The sequence below is a fragment of the Oxyura jamaicensis genome, chromosome 2 (assembly GCF_011077185.1).
Source record: "Oxyura jamaicensis isolate SHBP4307 breed ruddy duck chromosome 2, BPBGC_Ojam_1.0, whole genome shotgun sequence".
NCBI classification, from domain to species: domain Eukaryota; kingdom Metazoa; phylum Chordata; class Aves; order Anseriformes; family Anatidae; genus Oxyura; species Oxyura jamaicensis.
In genome coordinates, this window is record NC_048894.1 from 113,485,122 (window position 1) to 113,506,680 (window position 21,559).

At 38.9% G+C, this 21,559-nt stretch overlaps 1 protein-coding gene across 4 annotated transcripts in view; it reads right to left on the reverse strand.

Annotated features, from left to right (window-relative positions):
- Positions 1–18,903, reverse strand: part of TRAPPC8 (trafficking protein particle complex 8) — a 50,684-nt gene extending 31,781 nt beyond the window's left edge. For 2 of the 4 annotated variants that reach the window (XM_035317553.1, XM_035317552.1), the window contains exons 1-9: positions 18,625–18,903; positions 13,691–13,885; positions 10,788–10,871; positions 7,954–8,043; positions 6,532–6,706; positions 4,906–5,059; positions 3,679–3,763; positions 2,324–2,571; positions 718–833 (exon numbers count right to left, since the gene is read on the reverse strand). In XM_035317553.1, coding sequence (XP_035173444.1) covers positions 718–833; positions 2,324–2,571; positions 3,679–3,763; positions 4,906–5,059; positions 6,532–6,706; positions 7,954–8,043; positions 10,788–10,871; positions 13,691–13,885; positions 18,625–18,781 — 1,304 coding nt within the window. In that variant the 5' untranslated portion in view covers positions 18,782–18,903. The remainder of the gene's footprint in view (positions 1–717; positions 834–2,323; positions 2,572–3,678; positions 3,764–4,905; positions 5,060–6,531; positions 6,707–7,953; positions 8,044–10,787; positions 10,872–13,690; positions 13,886–18,624) is intronic. The other 2 variants (XM_035317555.1, XM_035317554.1) reach the window with 1 other exon arrangement.
- Positions 18,904–21,559: the final 2,656 nt, after the last annotated feature.

Consider the following 21,559-nt stretch of genomic DNA (forward strand, 5'->3'; position numbering starts at 1 on the left):
AAAACTGCATTACGTTCAATGTTACCAAAAAACAACTTACTAAGAAGAGTGAAGCTGCTTCTTTTCTGCCATGTGTAACTTGGTTTCACAGCTTACTTTCTGATTAACAAGATTCACTATCCCACTAATATTCAAAGAAAGCATTCCTCTGAATGAAACACTGAAACCAGTACACAGCTATCACTGAAGCTGCTCACTATGACTAACTGCTAGAGCTAAAGAAACCTGTAGGAGAAGGGAAAAAAGACTTTACAGACTGTTCACCTAGCTGTCGTTATTTATCCCACTTCTCTTGAACAAAAAAAATATTAGAAAAATCTATGTCTTATGCCAAAAGACAAAGCAAGTTTCTGTCCTCTGCTATCAGTAACTTTTGGTCAGTCAAGTGTATATATAAGTCATTTTAATGGAAATCCAATGTTTTCACATACACTTGTTTGTAAGACTTTGTAAGAAGCAAGCCATACTTACAAATTCAAAATAGAAAGTTTAAATTAAGAACAGTGTGATTATGAGCCTTATGACAATTAAGACAAACCACACAAACATAATGATGTAAACAACACAGAGTACTTTGTGTGATTCCTCCACCAAAGCCTTTTACAGTACTACTGATTCAGTTCACTTTGAGGAATACCATTAATAAACATGGGCTTCCACTCCCAAGAAAGAGGTACATTTTATTTTGATTCAAAGGTAATGACTGAAATAACTTACAGCAAGCCAGAAGTATTCTTCAGTTCATTTATACTTTTCTCTGGAACCTTACTGCCACTAAACCATTTTTTAGTGGCAGAAAACAATGATCGACTCAAGCCTTTCCTGGATATTAACTGCAATAAAACAACAAATTAGAGTACTAGACCACAAAGGATATAAATAAGTTACATCCAACTACAAACACAAGCTCCACTAATACTTCCCAAATTTTATTTTCTTCAAGAAGATAGAACAAAGGAAAAAAAAAAGTGAAAAGAACGCACATCATTGGAGTGAATCACTGATGGACAGACATTGTAATCCACATTTAATGATCCTCAGCTGTCTAAAACTGTCTATTGCTGCTGTAAAACTTCAGATATCTCAATCCAGAAAAAAAAAAAACTGATGTGTTTGTTTGAATACATAGTACTTATTTCCTGGTATATTGCAAGAGAGCATTCTCCCCATCACCATGGGAAGCATCACCACATAGTAAAACTGTTTTGCAGTGTCAAGTGTGCTAGTTATACCTGCAAGCAAGGTTACACAGTTATTCTTTCAGAGAAGTCCCACAAATGAGGAATTCTCCAGAGAATTACCATTCCTCCAGGTCTAAGTAAAGCTACATCTCTTTTTAAAGGTAATTAAAAAAACATGACATGTTTTTCTTACATGCATTAGGAATATATTACTACATTCCTAGCCATAATGCTACACTTATTTAATCTTAACTTTAAGCTTTCCCAATGTAAACACTGTCAGCATATACTACATTCCAATCAGGGAGACTGTGCTCCTCACAGCATACTGTATTACTCTCAATAATCCTCTCCTAAAAACTATAGCCTAATTGGACAATTCGGTCAAAAAGACAGTTCAGAGAACAGACTGATATTTGGGTCCAGGTCAACTGCTAAATCCAGTAATTTGATTATACTTGCATAAGTCAATCCATCTCTTCAGCTCTTTAAGATACACAGAAGTGAAATACTTTTTAAGAGACGGGATCTTACTGTGACAGAGAAAACTGTATGGCATGCCCATGCTTTGAAATAGGCATGAAATTAAATAGCATACTTCCAAAGAACCCTTTTGAGTGACAAATACTTGGCTGCAAAAACTGCTGATATCAGAACAGAATTACATGATTTAAGATGTCCACGCATTTCTTTCCTTGCCAAGAAGTATCAGTTGAAGCATCCAGCTTTTTTGGAGACAAATATTGACAAAGATACATTTCTTAGCTTTAGTGGTGCATTTGAGTATTGAGAAAGAAAGTACATTTTGTTCTCCATGCTAGAATTGTTTAGTACAAGCATAATAAAGATTTTAGGAGCAAAGGGTTATCTCTGGTAACATTTCATACAGGCTTTCACCAACAAGCCCCTTTGTACTGAAGTTTTGTTGACACAGGTGTTGGGTTTTGGTGTGGGTTGTTTTTTTGATTTAAGGACAAATGAAGCCAAAAGGATAACTGTTCCTCTTAAATTTACTTACAGCTTTCAGTAAGATTATTGAATCACTAGATGCACAAGGAAGTACTGATTTCAGAACAGACTGATGGATAACTGGATTTATACCACTACTGTTTTTGAGTAAGAGTACATAAAAGTGAACTGACCTGATCATTGAGTTGCCGTATAGTCTTCTCTATATGTGGCAAAAGTCCCCTAAATGTAAATTCCTGTATGAACTGCCTAATTCGATCATGATCTGTGAGTGTTAAACAAGCACCATGAGGCATTCCGGAGTTCAATTTCTTTGATTCCTGCAATGATGTAGTAGCCTTCAAGTAATCAGTGCTATCCAAACTGCCACTGGGGTGATCCAGTTGTAAGGGATGAGTCTTGAAGTTGTTTGAGATGCCATCTATTAAGAGATGGAAACACCAAAATCCTTGTATGAAGTTACTGAAGTATTTATGGTTTTAAATGTCATTTTTATTAACCTTAATGTTTTCCTTATTTATAACTCTGTTAAGCAGAGCTATTCAATCATTGTGCACTACAGACCAGTATCAGCAGAGTACTATGTGACTATTATGTCACTCCTGAAATTAAGAAAGCTCAGTAAGTCTCAGGAAATGCAACGTGCCTCAGAAAATATGTTTTCAGTTCTAGTCTACAGTGCAAAGAATTCCCAAATATGCTGATCAGTATCAACAGCACAGAAGGAAAACAAACAGTAAATTTAAAGTCAAATATTCATGAAAAGATGGAAATGCATCAATTGCTACAGTGGATACCATGGATCCAATTATTCTTTTCTATTTCTAAGTTTTAAAAACTCTAGTTTTCCATGCCTTTCTGAGGCAATCATAGTGAAAAATAACCTCTTCTGAAGTCCCCTTACTTCAATAAGAAGGGTGACTATTTTTGCATCTAGCTAGCCAAACTAGATCAAGACACCTATTCACTCATATTTTAATAGTCCTCACACTTATAATCTCCTTCCAATATATCAGTTTGCCTTATCTGGGCCTTGCTAGCACTAAACAAAGCTGAGATGTGAAAGCAAATTATTAATTGTCAAGAGTTCAGAGACAGTATGCTTAGTCTTAAAGACAAGCCTAACACATCAATACCTATTTCATTAAAGATACAGTTAATAGTCTATTAAATCAACATTATGTTTTCATTTGTTGACATACAGCTGCTACCTTTGAGCATCACGGAAATTACTAATCTCTTAACAAAACACACAAAGTTTGTAATCACCAACATTTTTCCAATCTCAGTTTGTGGGCTACCTTACATTTACCCTATACCTTGATTATAGATTTATGGAACTTTATCTCAATGTATTAAAAATCATTTTTCAAACATTCATGAAGTTTAAAACCAACATAGTTAACACTTAACATAGCAGTTTATATAATCGCACAGCAGAACCTGCCCAGCACTCAGAAAATTACTATAAGAGACAAGGCAGTTCTATAAAAGCTATCACATCAAAAGTTTGATGGAAGTTAAATACCTTTAATTTCATTATCTAAGCCATCTGATATCAACTGATCGGTATTCTTATTTGAAATGACAGCATAACAATCTTCATAGCAATCCTACCGGAAGGGGAAGAAAATTAGTACTTCAAGAATAACAGAACACACACAAAAGCCAGTCAACAGTAATTGTTAACTTTATAGCAGTTAACTAGATTAAGAGAGTGCATTCCGCTAATGTTAATATACGTTCACTGAAACATTTTTTGAGCCTTTAAGGTCCCACCCTATTGTAAAGATGAAAGTTATAATCACCAACAGATGAAGCAAGCTCCTTCTGGTTTGCTCAAAATAGCCCGTCAACTAAGGCAAGCAGCTCCAGCAGCTGATCGGAACTCTGACACAGCAATGCCCATAGCAGTAAAAAAATATGCTCCCTAAAACAACTCCTGAACAAACTCAAAAAAAAAAACTAACATACAACATGGAATAGTTGACATGGAAAAAAAAAATATAAAAATAAAAAAATAAAGATAACTAGTTTATGGTTGAACATTACTCACTGCTCCTCTTAACAGCTTACAGAATATGAATAGCTTTGATTTTCCAGGGCCAGGTAGATTTGTTAAAGAACTATGATTCCACAGACATCTTTTAATCAGATACTGTTAGAACTGCAGAACAGTCAGAAGTATATTCAAAAAAGGCACATTTTTTGGTCTTGAATTCAAAAATAGACATTTATGGCAAAAAGAACCCAAAACTCTGAACATACACTATCATTTGCTATCTTAGCAGATGACAGACTATGCTTGACTGCAAGAAGTTACCACAAAAAAAAACAGCCATATTGTTTAGTGAACTACAAGAACCTGTAAATAGAAACATTCTGGAAGTGACAAAAATTAATCAAAACGAAGGTAAAAGGCTACTACAAATAAGACTTCTGCTCTATGCATTGCAGGCAACCTCAGGAACCCACTATTTCCATGTTCCTTTCAGTGTAGCACTTCTGTGCTTCTTAGAGTCACTAGGTAGCAGAGTACAGCTCTCTAAAAAAAAGGAATCATCTAATGCCCTCACAGAAGAGTCAGGTTAAAAAAAGTTAAATCTTACAAAACTTCCTTAGTCTCTTCTACCTATTAGCTTATTCTGTAAAATCTTATACATAAAACTTGTAGAGTTTTAACACAACTAAAATAAGCATTAATATGCACCTTAACTTTTTTTTTAAAAAAAAAAAAAAAAACACATTACAATACCTGGTTTTGGATAGTGTTTTTCTGAAGGTACTGGCTCCAAGGATCTGGTATCTGTTCATCTGTTCCTCGGTTAGACACCCGCGAATTTATTTTCAGCAAATAGCAACCCTGAGTTCCATACCTCTGCTTCATCTCTTCATAAATGGTGTCAGCTCTAAAAAAAAAAAAAAAAAAAAAGTACTGCAACATCTATTCATTTTGATATTAAACCAATTCTAAGTGTCTACCACAACAAGTTATTCTAGACTATTATATGTAAGGTTTAAAAATAAAAAAATTAAACTGGTGTTTTATCCAAGAGTTAAACCAACTATCTTAAGAGCTGGCTGGATGGCCGGGCCCAGAGAGTTGTGGTGAATGGAGTCAAATCCAGTTGGAGGCCGGTCACTAGTGGAGTCCCCCAGGGCTCGTTACTGGGGCCAGTTCTCTTTAACATCTATAACATCTATATTGATGATCTGGATGAGGGGATTGAGTGCACCCTCAGCAAGTTTGCAGACGACACCAAGTTAGGTGCGTGTGTCGATCTGCTCGAGGGTAGGAAGGCTCTGCAGGAGGATCTGGATAGGCTGGACCGATGGGCCGAGGCCAACGGTATGAAGTTCAACAAGGCCAAGTGCCGGGTCCTGCACCTGGGGCACAACAACCCCAAACAGAGCTACAGGCTGGGAGATGAGTGGTTAGAAAGCTGCCTGGCAGAGAAGGACCTGGGAGTAGTGGTTGACAGTCGGCTGAATATGAGCCAGCAGTGTGCTCAGGCGGCCAAGAAGGCCAGCAGCATCCTGGCTTGCATAAGAAACAGCGTGGCCAGCAGGTCCAGGGAAGTGATTGTCCCCCTGTACTCAGCTCTGGTGAGGCCGCACCTCGAGTACTGTGTTAAGTTTTGGGAGCCTCGCTACAAGAAGGACATGGAGGTGCTCGAGCGATTCCAGAGAAGCGCTACGATACTGGTGAAGGGTCTGGAGAACAAGTCTTACGAGGAGCAGCTGAGGGAGCTGGGACTGTTTAGCCTGGAGAAGAGGAGGCTCAGGGGCTACGTTATTGCTCTCTACAGGTACCTGAAAGGAGGCTGCAGCGAGGTGGGGGTTGGTCTGTTCTCCCACGTGCCTGGTGACAGGACAAGGGGGAATGGGCTAAAGTTGTGCCAGGGGAGGTTTAGGTTGGATATCAGGAAGAACTTCTTTACTGAAAGGGTTGTTAGTCACTGGAATAGGCTGCCCAGGGAAGTGGTTGAGTCACCATCCCTGAGGTCTTTAAAAGACGTTTAGATGTAGAGCTTAGGGATATGGTTTAGTGGGGTACTTGTTAGTGTTAGGTCAGAGGTTGGACTCTGTGATCCTGGAGGTCTCTTCCAGCCTAGACTATTCTGTGATCTCTGAGAATTTTCTCAGTGAGCTAGCAAAGAAAGCAAGCTTTCAAGAGCCTGAGACTTCAAGAACCTGGGACTGATTCTTTTTATGCAAATACAATAATTAGACCTAAAAATACTATTTAATGAAGTCTACCTTGATAACTGCATACTGGTTAATAGATTCTGTTGTATGCCTAATCTCAACAGCAATTTATAAATGCAAGCATTCCAGTCAAAAAGTTTATCTGTAATGTCACTGAAAGGAGAAGACTCACCTTTGCTCTTCTCCTGTGCTTACATCATGCAGTAATACATAGTATTTGAGCGTGTTTGGTATAAACCATTTTGGATACATATATTCACTACTATGCTGAATTCTATGTTGTTCTTGAGACAGCTTCAGGAATTGCTCCACAGGCTCTGGTTCACTAGAAGAAACTACGAGCATACCTAGATTCGTGTTAAGGACATTTACGTCAAGAGCCCAGGAACAGCCACTGATGATAAAATAGGCAGCATATAAACACTGCACTCATTCTATTCTAAGCCTATAAAATACACTGCCATAAAAGCAAGTACAACTAGAACTTGGCCTAAGTCTCAATAAAAATATATATATATTTAAACAGTCAACTAACTGTTAACATCTGTAACTAAAATGAAACAACAACTAGCTCCAGTTCTGAAACGAAATCCAAGTTTAACCTGACATATAATAGCTAATAGTTAATTATATTTCAAATCCAGGTCCCATGTGAAACTTTTTTGTAGAAATATAACTGAAGTTCACTGCAATGCTCACTTTGCAATGTTCAAAGAGCTGGGACTTTCTCTTTAGGGCATCACCTGAGCAACAATAACAGCCAGTATTCATAAACACAGCAATACCTACTAAGTAAAAGACGGATGTGTTCTACCTTTTACCTCAATGCAACTCCATTATCATTAATAAGGAACAACCTGCCCTGCCACACGTATTCACCAAATTAAAGGCATTAAATCAGAGAGGCCAGAAAGCAAATTGTACTTTACATAACTGCAAAGGCCAGATTCAATATATTGCCAAATTAATTCTGTACATGACTCTGACAGATCTTGTACAGAGGTATACCATGCTGAAATTGTGTATTAGTTAAGAGTTAGAAACAAAGTATTATGAAACCTGCAGCATTATCTTTATTGTTCAGCTTAACACCAGCTACACCATGAAACAGTATATATTTTTATTTTTCCTGCAGACAAACAAGTCAGGATTAAGTCACAGCAACCAAAACACTGAAAGCATTTTAGCTGTATTAGACAACAAGTAGTCTAGAAAAATGCCTAAAGTCCACTGTTTTTTCAACACACTCTTCCCAGCCTCCCCCATCCATCTGCTAGAAAAACTATAAAAGGCTGCAGGTGCATCCCAAGCACACAAGCCTCTGTTGTGCTTTAGGACCTAAAGAGTTATAGCAGAAACTCACTCAAAGTGTTACACATATTAGCTCAGAGTTCAGTTTAAAGTGCGGCTTTTACGACAGAGAAAACCTGGACCCCTTACAAAATTAGTCTGTATAGTTGGACATATTGAAAAGGGTACATTTCAAAGCACTGTGGCAAAAAGTTGTTCCAAAGTCTCAAAGTCTCCTGCATTACATTTCTGCAGCCATCTGTAACAGTCTCCACCAAAGATGTCTGTAATGCTCAAAGGATACATGCAACATAGTGGTTTAAGAACTCATGATCTGATGCAGGCATGGACTGAAGAAAGCACTCTCTGTAAGACTCAAACCAAGGAGTAGTAGCTGAAACACAAAATAAGACCAAATTTAATTATTTAGCCAAACTATCATTTGTCATTTATAAAAAGGAAATACAAAACACTATGCCTAAAAGTAAAATTTGCAACTCTGACAAGGTTTGCATGGGAGGGAAAGGAAGGAGAAACAGTCTAAAATGAAAACATCAGAAATATACAGAAGTAGGAGGAACACTTTGAATTAAATCTTGTGAAACTGAATAGCATCTTAAGCACCAACTTCTTCAGCATTTCAGGCTCACATATTCAGTCTTTGTTAAAGAACATAACCACCCCTCTAAAACCACAGAAGCTTGGGAAAGAAAAAAAAAGTTCTTTAATTTGCCTTGACTAGGAATGTAACAGTTGACTGAGAAGAAAAAAAGACTACATAAAGGAACTAAGGATTATCAAAACCCTATCCTGACAGTTTTTTTTTTTTAAAAGGTGTTGTAACTTGGCTTAATAGTAGTCCCCTTCCTCCTCTCTGCTAAAATAAAGACAGCAACCGTTCATTGTTAGCTGGCAAAGCAAAGATCCAAAAAGCTGAAAGCTCAGATCTAAGTTGTGCCATTAATGCCTTATAATGTTAACCTGTCATCTTCAAATGACCTTTTACAATGGGACTTCAATATTTAAGAGTATCAAGTCAAAGGAAGCCAAGCATGTATGGGACGTACAAAGAACATGTGAACTTAATCTTGTCTCTTTCCACAACAACAATCTAGACATGAAATAATTGTTCTCCTTTTAAGCCTGTTTTATGCCATCTCAATTCTGCAACTCCTTCACCTAAGTCGAAAAAAGATCAGAGAAAAGTTAACCCATTTTTAATACCCAGGCTTCACAATGAGCAGTTAGAACCCTGAGTAAACTCACCTGCAAACTAGAATATAGTAACTGGTACAGAAAATGCATTAATAAGTTCTAAAGGTATTTGTTTTCCACATATGGCCCCAAGAAAGTACATTCCTTGATGTAATTCGCATAAGAAGTTCTAAAGCTTTGTTAGCCTCCCCCACCACCTCCCAAACCCTTGATTTCTTAGCCAACTTCAACAAACTGAGTTTAATTTGTACATTGGAATTCTCTTGTAGTGCATTAAGTTAACGCTTTTTGTTTAATCTTACACTGTCTGGCCATCTTATATCGGCTTCATCCATGCAAGGATCAGATATGTTATACATCTGAACTCAGTCTAGTAATCAGCACATCTAACTTTATAAAAAGATCAATAGGAGGCAAATTGCTAGCTTTTGACTACAGCCTTTCTAACCAAGTGCTCTTTGAACTTATGGTGTGAAAAATCGTTTGTCTTTACTAACATACATATATTCCAGCTATTGAAATGAAGGAAAACAGATTGTTATTAAAAACAAACAATGAGAAACTGATTAATACATATTTTTCACACATAAGACTTGTAGTAATTCAGATTCAAATTCAACAATGTTAAACTATTAGGGTAAAAACATGATGTACATTTTAGTTTCTAGCTCTATTCCCAGTTTTCTGTTTCTGTTGAACCCAGCAAATAAGTTTAAGTCTGACAGATCCACAAACAGGAATCCACTACATCTATTTTCCACCCTCTCACTCAGTCTAGTAAGAAACTTGGAACTGGCTATAAAGGTAACTGAATTTCCTCAACAGAGCCACAACAAACTTTACAGTCCTAAAATGCTTGAGTGAATACCGTTCACACTTGATATTTCAACAAATATGCACAGCATTCAAAACAAAAACAGAGCCCAAGAGAGACTTCAAATACACAACATATAGATTTCATATATAACATAAGTTTCAGCAGTGCATAGCAACGCTGTCATTTAGGAACACAGACCTGTATGCTCCACATTTTTCCAATGTGTTTATAGGATGCTAAACAAGAGCTGAAGTTTAAGTAATTTGCTACCACGTTCAGAAATTGGTACTTTCTGTTCATACATAACAGCTTAAGAATAAAAAGTCTACTTCATTAGGTTTCATATTTTTAGTTACCTCACAAAACAAGATGAATTCCACAAATACCAGTATGCTAGCCCCTTCAGAAAGAAAAGTATTTAGAAGCACCTGAATGGACACTACTAAAGCGTAGGTACTATTAATTGAAGGCATAAGCTTTGCTATTGTTTACAAATGAAGAACATCAGAATTTGACTACTTTACAATGAATCTCTATGTTGTGGTATGTTGTAGTCTACAAATTGAGAGGTCAATAGCCAATGCATTTTGGTGGAAACATGTCTTTAAGCTCTGCTACAAAGTGTTTTGTTTTTAAGTCATACACCAGAAAAAGGATCAATATAGCAGCAGCACACATGCTCCAGTACAGTTAACTTCTCAGTTTCAATTTAAGGAGTGCCACTATCCCGTGAGACAGAAATTCTACGGAGAAGCAGGAAAATATTTGCATTTTGAATACAGAACAGTGATAGCAGAAATTCCCATAGGATCAAACAAGACAGTGCTTTTACAGCATCAGATGATTCCCCTGCCCCAGCTAGACACTTACTGGACTCTACAGAAAGACCAAACAATTTAGGTTAACAGCAGTAGAAGTGTGACAAAGAAAAATTAAACAACCACCACCACCATTTTATTTTATTATTTTAGGGGAAAAAAATGGAGGAACGCACATCTGCGCCAAGAGAGGTGCTAAACAGTTGTAGCAGATGGTAAGGAAAGGTGGATGGAGCACATGGAAAAAGGAATAAAGGGCAAATTGGCACCAACCACAAAAAAAAATACCTGAATAAAACGTGGATGTGTTCAGTTCCATCAGTGTCTCTTTCCAATTACTGTACCAAGGAACACTAGCCTTAACTGAGCGATCTGATAGAAAAAACATGGTATTATTACTCTAACATAGGTCAGGTGCAAACACACTATCAGCTTTTACGCTCTGGTATCAAGAAGTAGAAAATTTATACCATATATGCCCATCATGGACTAAAGGCATATGATTCCAGATAACCTCAGTCATGAGAATTTCAGGTTCCTCCACATTTCATAATGTACTTCAATAGAATCCAATATTTATTTCTGGTTCTGCCCAGATTCTAGGCCTGAATAACAGAAGTCTATGAAGCAGTAGAGAATTAGAGTTATATAAAAAAATATATTTCTATTTTTCTAGTTGGAGTAAGCCACTAATTCGTGAGTTTTCTCAGCTTGTAGTAATGAACTACAAGTAAACTGAGGAGGTTCACTGCTGAAAGCGACTGCCCAACACTATCCCTTATATCTGTCATATTCCTGTATTGCTGTACACCAGAGTTAACATCGTGCCCCAAACAGTCACAGAAGTGATCCAGCTGAAAGCTATTTGGAAGAAAAATACAAGTCCTTTAGTAGGATCATTTCCCCATTCTCTACACACTAGTAGATCGGAGAGGCACACATGGCTGAAGGCAAGCGCCTTTGCAGTAATCAACCAGGTCCACCAGTACAAGAAGATTATGGAATTATGAATGCAACTATAAACAAGTAACAAAGAATGATTGTAACCAATTAAAACAATTCACTACAGCAGTCCCAGAGCTTTTCTGAAAAAGAGCAGTATCGTGATCCCAGTGTTGGTAATACCCATACATGGTTTTCTTAAGCCATCCCTTTATATATTCCTTCCAAATACATTGCATCATTAAAGATCAAGAAAATATGTTTCAGTATTGCCACCCTAGAAAATAATTTACCAAAAAAAGCAGCAAATTTAAAGAGATAGGTGTATTTCACATTTCCTTGCAAAAATATATATGCACACACACGTGTATTTTATGGCCAGGAATGAATGCTTCCATCATTTTTTAATAAAACACTCTAACAATGTAGAAAAAAACTTCTAGAAAATATTCAAAATTTTTCTAAGTAGAACAACTCTACCTGACAAGATAGAGACTTCCATACATCCTCCTACAGCGCAATGGGATTCAAATTTCATCATCAAGGACACTGTGCTAGTGTTTTGTGCTAAAACCTTAAGAAGGTGTACCACAGAACTATGAAATCATTACATGCTTCTGTCCTCATGCACGATATTAAATAGATTATACTCCCTCCTCAATCAACCAAGTATACAGCCAGTTTGAACAGAAATAAGAACCTAACCATTGGGAGACAGAACACAATTGTGTAAGAATTATCATGTCTGAGGCTCCAGAAGCAAATAAGGAAGACAAAAGGAGAGCTATTTCCTTCCAAAACTACAAATAATCATAAAAACACAGAATAGTTTGGGCCGGAAGGAACCTTAAAGATTCTCTAGTTCCAATCCCCTGCCATGGGCAGGGACACCTCCCACTAAGCCAGGTTGCTCAAAGCCCCATCCAGCCTCATCTTGAACACTTCCAGGGATGGGGGATCCACAGCTTCATCTGGCTTGATGAAGTGTCTATTACTCATTCTCTCTCTCCCCCCACTTGTGTAATATTTTTAACAGCCTCAATTTTGAAATTCACTTCATTAGATGACCCCAAGAAAGCAGAATGGCTTTAATCTCTAGAATTCAAGCTGACTTTCCAACCAAAAGTTTCCGTATTAAAATGGCAAGCAAATAAACCATTTTCTCAGATGAGAACAGGCACAGAAACTGAAAGGGGCTGCAGTTTGCAGCAGAAGCTCAAAAATTAGAATATTCGGGGTTAAGTATTTTCCTTTACTATTGATATTTCATATCAAGTTGAGGATGCAGCTTGCAAGGTAGAAAATGAAGATGTAGAATTACACACTTTTAATGTTGATGTTGAAAACTATTATGACAACATCAGCTACTAATCCTCATGAATTTTTCATAAAAAGTATATGGAAACCCTGTCTTCTCCTATAAGAGACCCAAATTCCCTACTGCACGCCAAACTGCATAAAATAAATTACTCATGTTTAAATAGGGCAATGCATACATGGTTTGAATTAAGTATGTACTCAAAGGATTTAATAGATTAGGGTCTTAATTGGGAGGAGTTTAATCTTCTCAGCTCTCAAGATCAGTTCTCATTTAGCATTATTCACAATGTCTTCCCCCTGGAGATTGGAAAGAAGTCATTGTTGAAGGTTCTGGACATCGTGACAGTGAAATATTAAGCACTGAGTATCGTGGCAAAAAAAAAAATGAGGCAAAGACTTGCACAACGTTCCTCAAAATCTTCCAATCCTTCAAGTGTTTGCAGTGACTTTATAAATTCAGTGCATTAAGCAATAAGAGACTAACAGAAGACAGGCGGACAAACTTTAAAGTAAACCCATACATTAGTACCAACAGTACTATCCAGCCAATAATATTTATCCAACCAAGGTTAAAAGGTTAGCGTCTCAATTCTGAGAAAATGAAAACCTCTGATCTGATAAGGTAATCATAAAACCAAAGAAAATATTTTCAGTTTTAAAATAATTCATGCTTTTACAGAAGTTCACAAGAACCATAACATTGGGAAACAAATTTAACTTATGAGTTATTAATTGCATTTAATTAGTTTTGTTTTTTATAAAATGCCACAAGAATGTTTGCTAATTTAAGCTTCAGTACAAGAACAATTACTCAAAACTGTTCAACCCTCAGAGCAACTTTAATACGCGCCACAAACTTGGTATCAAGGTTAGGAACCTTACAGTAAATTCCAGCTTAAGTTACAGAAAAATACAATATAATTACATACCGCTAATGTTGAGATCATAATCTCCAGCTGTGATCACGTTAGCTACCAGTCCTTCAGCAGGCTGACTGACGGACACCACTTCATTCAAAAGCTTCCGAATAGCACTGGGCTGAGGTGGGTGAGTAATAATGTTGTTGACAGCAATCTTCAGATTTTTAATTATATGAAGCTGATTATTGGGATCTCTCATGTGAACTAAAAAAAAAAAAAAGGCTTTGTTAAAATAGCTACCATAATTATTATTTCTCCAGACTTCTTTCTTTATACGTTACTTACTTCATTAAACCCCTCCATCAATTTTATATTTCAGTCCATAATGTTTGAGTATCAAAAAAGTGAGGGGGGGGTGAGAGTTAGGGGTAAAGGAGAAATTATTTCACGTTCAACATTAAGCTCACCTAGGCAGACTGATGAAAATATAAGCAGGATCTTAGTTTAGAAAAACATCTACTCCAAATATGAAGGTACCCATAAGATCTGTAGCCTACACTGCTGCACACCCTCTTCCTTGAGAAATATACTCAACTTCCACTGAAAGCTTATAGGAGTTCCACATGGAAGGCACATTACCTCTCATGTTCCTAGGAGTCTGACAGAAAAATCTAGCACACGATAATAGCATTTAGGAAACTCGACAGGGACAGCATAGCATTAGTTCATCCTAATGAACGTATCCTTTCATTTGTAATATTAAAGTGTGAGCACCATAACTTGAAGAAATGGTTTTAGAATTCACCTGTTCTCCAAAAGACACCACACAACTGATTTAATAGAATGTTACTGAAAGTTACATTTCTCAAGTGATAAACTATTTTTAGCTGATTAACCGAAAAAAAGTCAATAACACCTGCATGTCTGAATCACTTTTAAATCCTTGTTTGAAAACAGAAAGAAATCTTATGAAGAAATATTGATTTCAGAATTATGCAGAAGCATACCTGGCTTATTGCAGGCAGCCTCAAAAACAAAATCCTGACAATGCGGTTTATACCATATGGACATCACATTTATGACAGAACTACAAATAGCTGACAGGTGTTTAAGTTGCCACAAAGGTTGCTTATTTAGAGAAAGTAGACACCAATACATACAATATTCAAAGAACAGCAGCAGATGCAATGTTAAGATGAGCCTTTAAAATGGTGATACCAACCTTATGTTATTAGCACACAGTGGTTTATGCTGTCTGACTTGTGATATTTATCCCCAAAATGATTTCCCTCTCTACCGACTCCTCCAAGAAAGCCATCAGAAAGAAAACACTGAGAAAGAAACAGTCCCAAGACCATAGCCTAAGAGCTGGGGAGGAAAGAAGGGTGGGACACGACAGGGGGACAGGGTAGGAGGACGTTCAGCAGACTTCTCAGTCTCCTGAAAAGCAAAAAGTTACGCATCATAAGTAAATAAATAGAAGGGTGGACCAGTACAGGTAAGTATAAAAATTAAAGGTCTAGCTCTTCATAGCCCAACCACTTTGAGGGAAATAATCTCTTTTGTATCTTACAGATAATTTTACCAGCAGCAATAATTTGATCTTCATATGACTCGTAAATACAGAGCTCCAGTTGTAGAACTGTAGGGTTCCTCCCCCCCATCTCATCAGATGGGATGAATTATCAACCCTGAAATTACTAACCCTACAGCCACACAGTTACTGAAAAGATCAAATGCAAGAGGAAGTAGCAGGGAGAAACAACTAAGAGAACCATTTGTTCTCCCAGTGCAGCTATAACAAAACTCATCCTCATTGTCTCTCCTAAAATATAATAGCCATAATAATAATAACATGCATGTTTCCGTCCAGGATGTAGATGACATTTTTGGCATACTTGTAAACCTAAGGACTGACACAAAGGATGTATTTGGAACCACAAAATTTTGGCCTTAAACCCTAGTAAAAAAAAAAATCTTATACCATAATACTATGGAATTTTGAAGGAAATAGATAATTTCAGAAAGTATTTTTCCCAAAGCAGAAGTAATGTGTACCAGAACATCTTCCCAATAAGAAGCTGAGAATATTTGAACTCTAACTAAAATACTTACGAACAGAGAATTCCTAACATCAAACTAAACTCAAATGCACTAAGCATAATAAAAGCTATCTCAAAGTGACACTCGCTAGTTGAAGCGTAAACAAATTCTCCCACCATGACAGCACTAGTTCAGATAGTATTTTTAAAGCATCTCAAATTAATGGGATGCAATGTTAAAGAAAATAAATACATATTATATAGGTAGTTTAAGTTAGCCAGACACTGTTACTAAAAAACACAGTAGTTAAAAAAAAAAAACTGACACTTTTCTTTTATCAAAGAAAAAAGTTTGGGGGCTTTCTTTTTGTTTTCCTCTAAAGTCAAAACTTAACTGAGAGAGCAAAGTTGTCCTTCAATAACAGTAAGTGACTTAATTGTCAAAGTCAAAATTCTAAGAACTACACTGGAGAACTCTGAATGTCCAGTGAGGACTTCCTCACATCACAACTTGTTAGACTGCAAAGGTATTTTTGGCTACATCAACATTAGCAAGTCAGAGGCAGAAGTCGATCAGTAGATTAGCACTGATCAGTACTTGGTGCAGAGGCCCCCTACACCTACATCACGTTTGCTGGGTTCTGTTTGAAGTTGGATGTAAGCTGATCTCCAGTTTTCTTCTCCTTTAAGAAAAGTGGTGCTAAGACTGAAGACAACAAAACAATCATGAACAGTAAGACACACAGTTTTGGAGAAAGGTGTACATAAACACATTCTGCTGTACAATGATCAGATCATTAATAATGCCCCTCTCCCTCTTAACTGGGCATAAAAGCGACCACAGAAAAAATGTTAATGCCAAGTCTGGCCAAACCTATTATTGCACAGCAAAAACAGTTTCCAGAGTCTGGTGCATGGGATACAGTTAGCAGTGCCACTATGCTGTGACTGTCAATGCAACATTGTTTGTGCAGACTGCCACAAGCAGGTTTCCCTGTCATAGAGCTCCTGGTATTCCAGAGAAACTGTTCACTACTACACAGTAACTTCATCGCACTTAACCAGTGATCTGCCTCAAGAAAACACATAGTACCACTCTGCTTACCCTCACACTGGTTTTCATTGCAAGAAGCTACTCACAGCATGCAGTAATGCATTTTCCATGAAGCTAGCAGAGGAAGTCACTCTTGGAGTGAAGAACTGCAGTCAAGCTCAGTGTGCTGAATCAGAACACACCAAGCAGGATAGCCACAAACCCATCGTGCTTCAGCTTCTCAGTTCTCCAAACCTGGGTCAGGTTTTGAAAAGGGCAATTCAGGCTGTCAGAGTTAGGCAGGCTGGAAAGACGAACAAGGACACCCCTTCTCAAAGATTTCTCCTGACAGTCTCAGGTATGAAATTAGGAAGTGAAAACCGTATCGTAGTGATTTGGATGCAGTTCACAAGCATGTTTATTTATACAGTTACACTAGAGAACTTACAGAAGACCCATCACAGAAACATCAAAAGTCATGATGAGATCATTAAGTGGCAGATCCTTCCTACTCCAGTTTTTAGAAGAATACCAAAATCCAGTCACTATCAGCCTCCCAAGTAACAAGATCAAATCCTCAGGTGTATTGAAGGAGGGAGTCTAAACTTTAGCTATAACCAACTCTACTTTATAAAGTAAAACTTTTGAAGCAGGGTGAAGGACTAACTTGGTTTATAAACATTGATACTCTATGGCACAGAGTTCTGCATTTACACAGGAAACACTGAGAACAATTCAGGTTTGACAGCTCCTCAATTGTTACAATAGTCAGAACACAAAATGTTGCTATTAAGGAACAACAAAACTAAGTATTCTTCATCAGAAGTGGTGCTTCATTTTGAATAGCCTGGCTGGTTAGTTTTCTCGATGCGCTGCATTTTGCCAAAGAACCTAAGACGATGTTTAAGTAATTTCAGCAGCTTCAGAACTCCAAAGATTTAAACTTCTGCATTTATAATTCTTATCTGTTCTGCAGTCTCACATGATTCATAAGAGTTACCAGACAAGGAAAAATAGTTATAGAGAAGTTACCGCTAAATGCATTTTTATACATTTTCAAGGCTCGCCACAAATTAAGGTAGATTTTCACACACACTAGCTTTCAAGTTGTTGCCACTCACTTAACAGTGCAGAATATTTAGCTCAAGTGACAGCACAAGTTTCAGTTTCTTACACTGCTTTCTCAATGCAAGACTGAAGTCTCTCTGAGCCAAGTGTCTGCCAGAAACCAAATCTGCCAAATGCCACTGCATCACTATGCTGATGAGCAGTTCTGCAGCTCTGTTCTGATATGCAGTGAATTGAAAAGCACAGCTTAAAGTTATTACTTGGAACATTTTAGGTATTACAGTAAAAGAGCCCAATCATTTTTCCAGTGGTCAATTCCCAGTTCTACTGTTTTCCACAGTTATTTTTTATCTATGCTATGTAATCAGTTCAGTCCTCCCCCTTGTCGGAGCAGGTCTTGCTCACAGAAGCACTGAAAGAAGAGAATGTATATCCAACAGAAGGACATGTGAAACAGGGAATAGTTTCATGATGTTAGCTGTCATTTCAGCTGTAAGACCTTCAATATCTAAATAGCTTACTAAGAGCCTTACCCCAAGAGAAGCTACAGCAGGAGCTCCAGATACAAGCACCAGGCAAATGGGGCAGCTTAGAAGAAATCAGCCTGGGAGAGCTGGCTTTACAGACACCCTTCTCTTCAACCTTCTGCTTCGCGGCACCTCGGGGAGAACCCAACTTCCAGAACCCCACGGAGCAGAAGGGAACAAGCGCAGGCAGCCGGGGCAAACCTGTGCCTCGGCCTCGGGGAAGGGGAAAGGGAAAATAAAGAGGAAAAGAAAAGGGGCAGGGGCTGGGGTCCTCGCCTCCCCCCAGCCTGCAGGGAGCGGCCCCGCCTTCCCCACCCCCCTACCGGTACCGACCTTCGGAGGTGAGGCGGCAGAAGGGCTTGAGCAGCTCGGCGAAGCCGAGGTTGTTCCTGCGGGCCAGGCGCTCCGCCTCCTCGCTGCACAGCGCGGCCACCAAGGGCACGAACGAGTCCTGGAGGAACTCCTGCACCGACTGCACGCACTGGGCCATCGCCGCCGCCGCCGCCGCCGACGACGACGGAGAGACCGAGCCCCGCCACCTTCCTCCCCCGTGCCCCGCTGCTCCTGCTGCTGCTCCTGCTCCTCCTCGTCGTCCTCGTCCCCCCGCTCCTCGCTGTCGCTGTCGCCCCACCGCGGCCCGCCGGGCACTCAGCAGCGGGCGCCCAGTGCCGCCGCCATGTCGCTCCTCCGCCGAGCCCCTCGGGTAGCGCCCGCTCCCGGCGGCCCCCGCGCCCGCTCATGTGATTGGCCCGAAGGGGCGGTGCCGGGGCGGGGCAAGGGAGGGAGGAAGCGGGGAGTGCTGCGCATGCGCGATGTCCGTCCACCCGCCCCCGGCTGTCAGCGGCTGTTGGTGTGTTCCGGGGGGGGCGGGGCGGGGAGCCGGCACTCAACCGTCACCGTCAACCGCCGGCAGCGGCCGGGTGGTGCTGCTGGCCTGGCTGGCCGCCCCACGCACCGGAATTAATAAACCAACCCGTCCCTCACGCAAAATAAAGAAATGAATACATAAAACCAGATTAGTTAAGGTTTAAAGAATTGCTTGGGGTTTCACTAGCGGACCTGTCACTGCTCAGTTGAAGGCGTGAAGTGAAAATCAGGCGTTTTGCCCATGGTGGTATGCAAAGTTCTGCTGCTTTCGGCACGAATGGCTATAAACTGGGACAGGGGAGGGCCAGGCTGTGTGTGAGGGAAAGGTTCTGCACCCAGAGGGTGGTCGGGCACTGGGACGGGCTCCCCAGGGCAGTGGTCATGGCACCGAGCTGCTGGAGTTCAAAAAGCGTTTGGACACTGCTCAGACACACGGTCTGATTTTTGGGTGGTGCTGTGTGGAGCAGGAGTTGGACTCGATGGTCCTCATGGGTCCCTTCCCACTCAGGATATTCTATAATTCTGTGATTCTGCGTTTGTAACCTGCGTAAGGAAATGGCATGGAAGGTGAGCAACAGTGCTGAGCAGTGATAATTCAGAATGAGTAATTGCAATAGTAGGGTTAGGTTTTAACATGTTGTCAGGGACTTGTCAAGATCACAGAAAAAGCCCTATGGTGTTTGGAAAGCAATGCTGAGCAGGCTATAATAGATAATGATTTCAGTACTAAGGTTTAGAAATCACTAGCCGCTTTCTGTACACTTGACAGGCTCGTCAAGAGGTAGAACGTTGCTATGAAGTGAGGCAGGTAAGTACAGGAGAGAGAGATAGTCCTGATGGAAGATTTATAGCACAAGATGGCTCCTTCCTAATCACAAATCTCAGAGAGATCTTGTATCACTTAGGTTCAATGGGAGATTGCACATTGTGTTTTCATACGCATGATTTACAAAGTCATAAGAAGCCAAGCCTCATCGAAGTGTAAGATCCTTTTAAAAAAATAAAAATGAGGTTATTTCTGTAGTTGATGCTACAGAATGAATGCAACCTGATTGAAAACGAAATAAAACTTGGAAAAAGAATATCTAACTGTATTCCCTAACAGATTCCGTAATTTGGAAATTTGTGTTAACTCATCTGTCTACACCAGTTGGGTCAGCTACTTTCTCCGTGAATGAAAGATCGGTTTTTAATTCAATGATTCAATGTAGGCAGTAAAAAAAAAAAAAAAAAAAAAAAAAAAAAAAAAAAAAAGTAATAGGCCAGATTACTCACTGTTTTCCAGGTTTGAATCCTGGGAATGTTACCCAAAAGCTACTCAGTACTGCAGAAAAAAATATTTTGGCTTTGACAGATACTAGAACATGTCGAAGGCCAACATTCTCCAAATATTTTTTGCTTGTCCACATCTGTAAATTCCACAGCGATATTCAAAAGTAATGTTTCCAGAGATAAAATATGACCTCCAGACAGGCACTTTGAAACACCGGTGCTTTTCCCTGATTCCACTTAATCTGTTACTTCAGAACAGTGCATGGATTGCATCTGCTAGATTGAACTGGATCGGAAAAGGTTCCCATCCTGATCACAAATGATTTGATATTAAAAGCTATTTTAAAATGTAAACATCTCAATATCTTTCTAGCAGAGATTCAACTTTCATTTATTTGTTGCTCTTCGGAGTGGAAGCAGGTGACTATTAATGAACTTTGGTAGCCATTACACTGTGAGAAATCAGCTTTTTGTTGTTGTTGTTTACAGTGGACATAGTTTCTTAGTGCTTTTTATTGTTATTAAAGCAACTGTACATTCTAAACCTAGATTTATGTGCTCAAAATTTATTCTTCGTCTATGAAAAGTTTTTGTACACCTTTTCTTTTTACCCAGAATTAGGAATACTAGTCCTAAGAATTTCTCCCTTTCATGATAGTTCTCTTCCAGTACAACATTGTCCAAAGGGCTGATTCTGTCTTACTGGTTTGTTATAGCTCTTCAGTCTCATGGTCTGTGTTATAGTAAGACAAGTTTGTCTTCCCAAGGCTTAGAACTTTTGATTCAGCTCTGACTTGTCTGCTCCGCTGTGAAGAGTAAACAACCCCATCCTCAATGGACACAGTAGCTCAGGGTGTTGTATCTCAGATCTGGTGCTAAAAATAGTCTACTCAAAGAGGATTCAAATAACATTATCTTTATTTACAAGGCAGAAGGTACATTAGAAATAATATAATATAGCATCTCTAATTACTTGTGTCATTCAAAAGCCTGGCAATAACAAAACAATCACAGAGACAGAAAAAAATGTCCACTGTTTCAATAAAAAAAAAACTGTGAAAATTTGGACTTAGAAGTGCACAGCCTCTACTCTTCTGTGCTGCTTTGCTGCTGACAGGAGTGTGTTTTG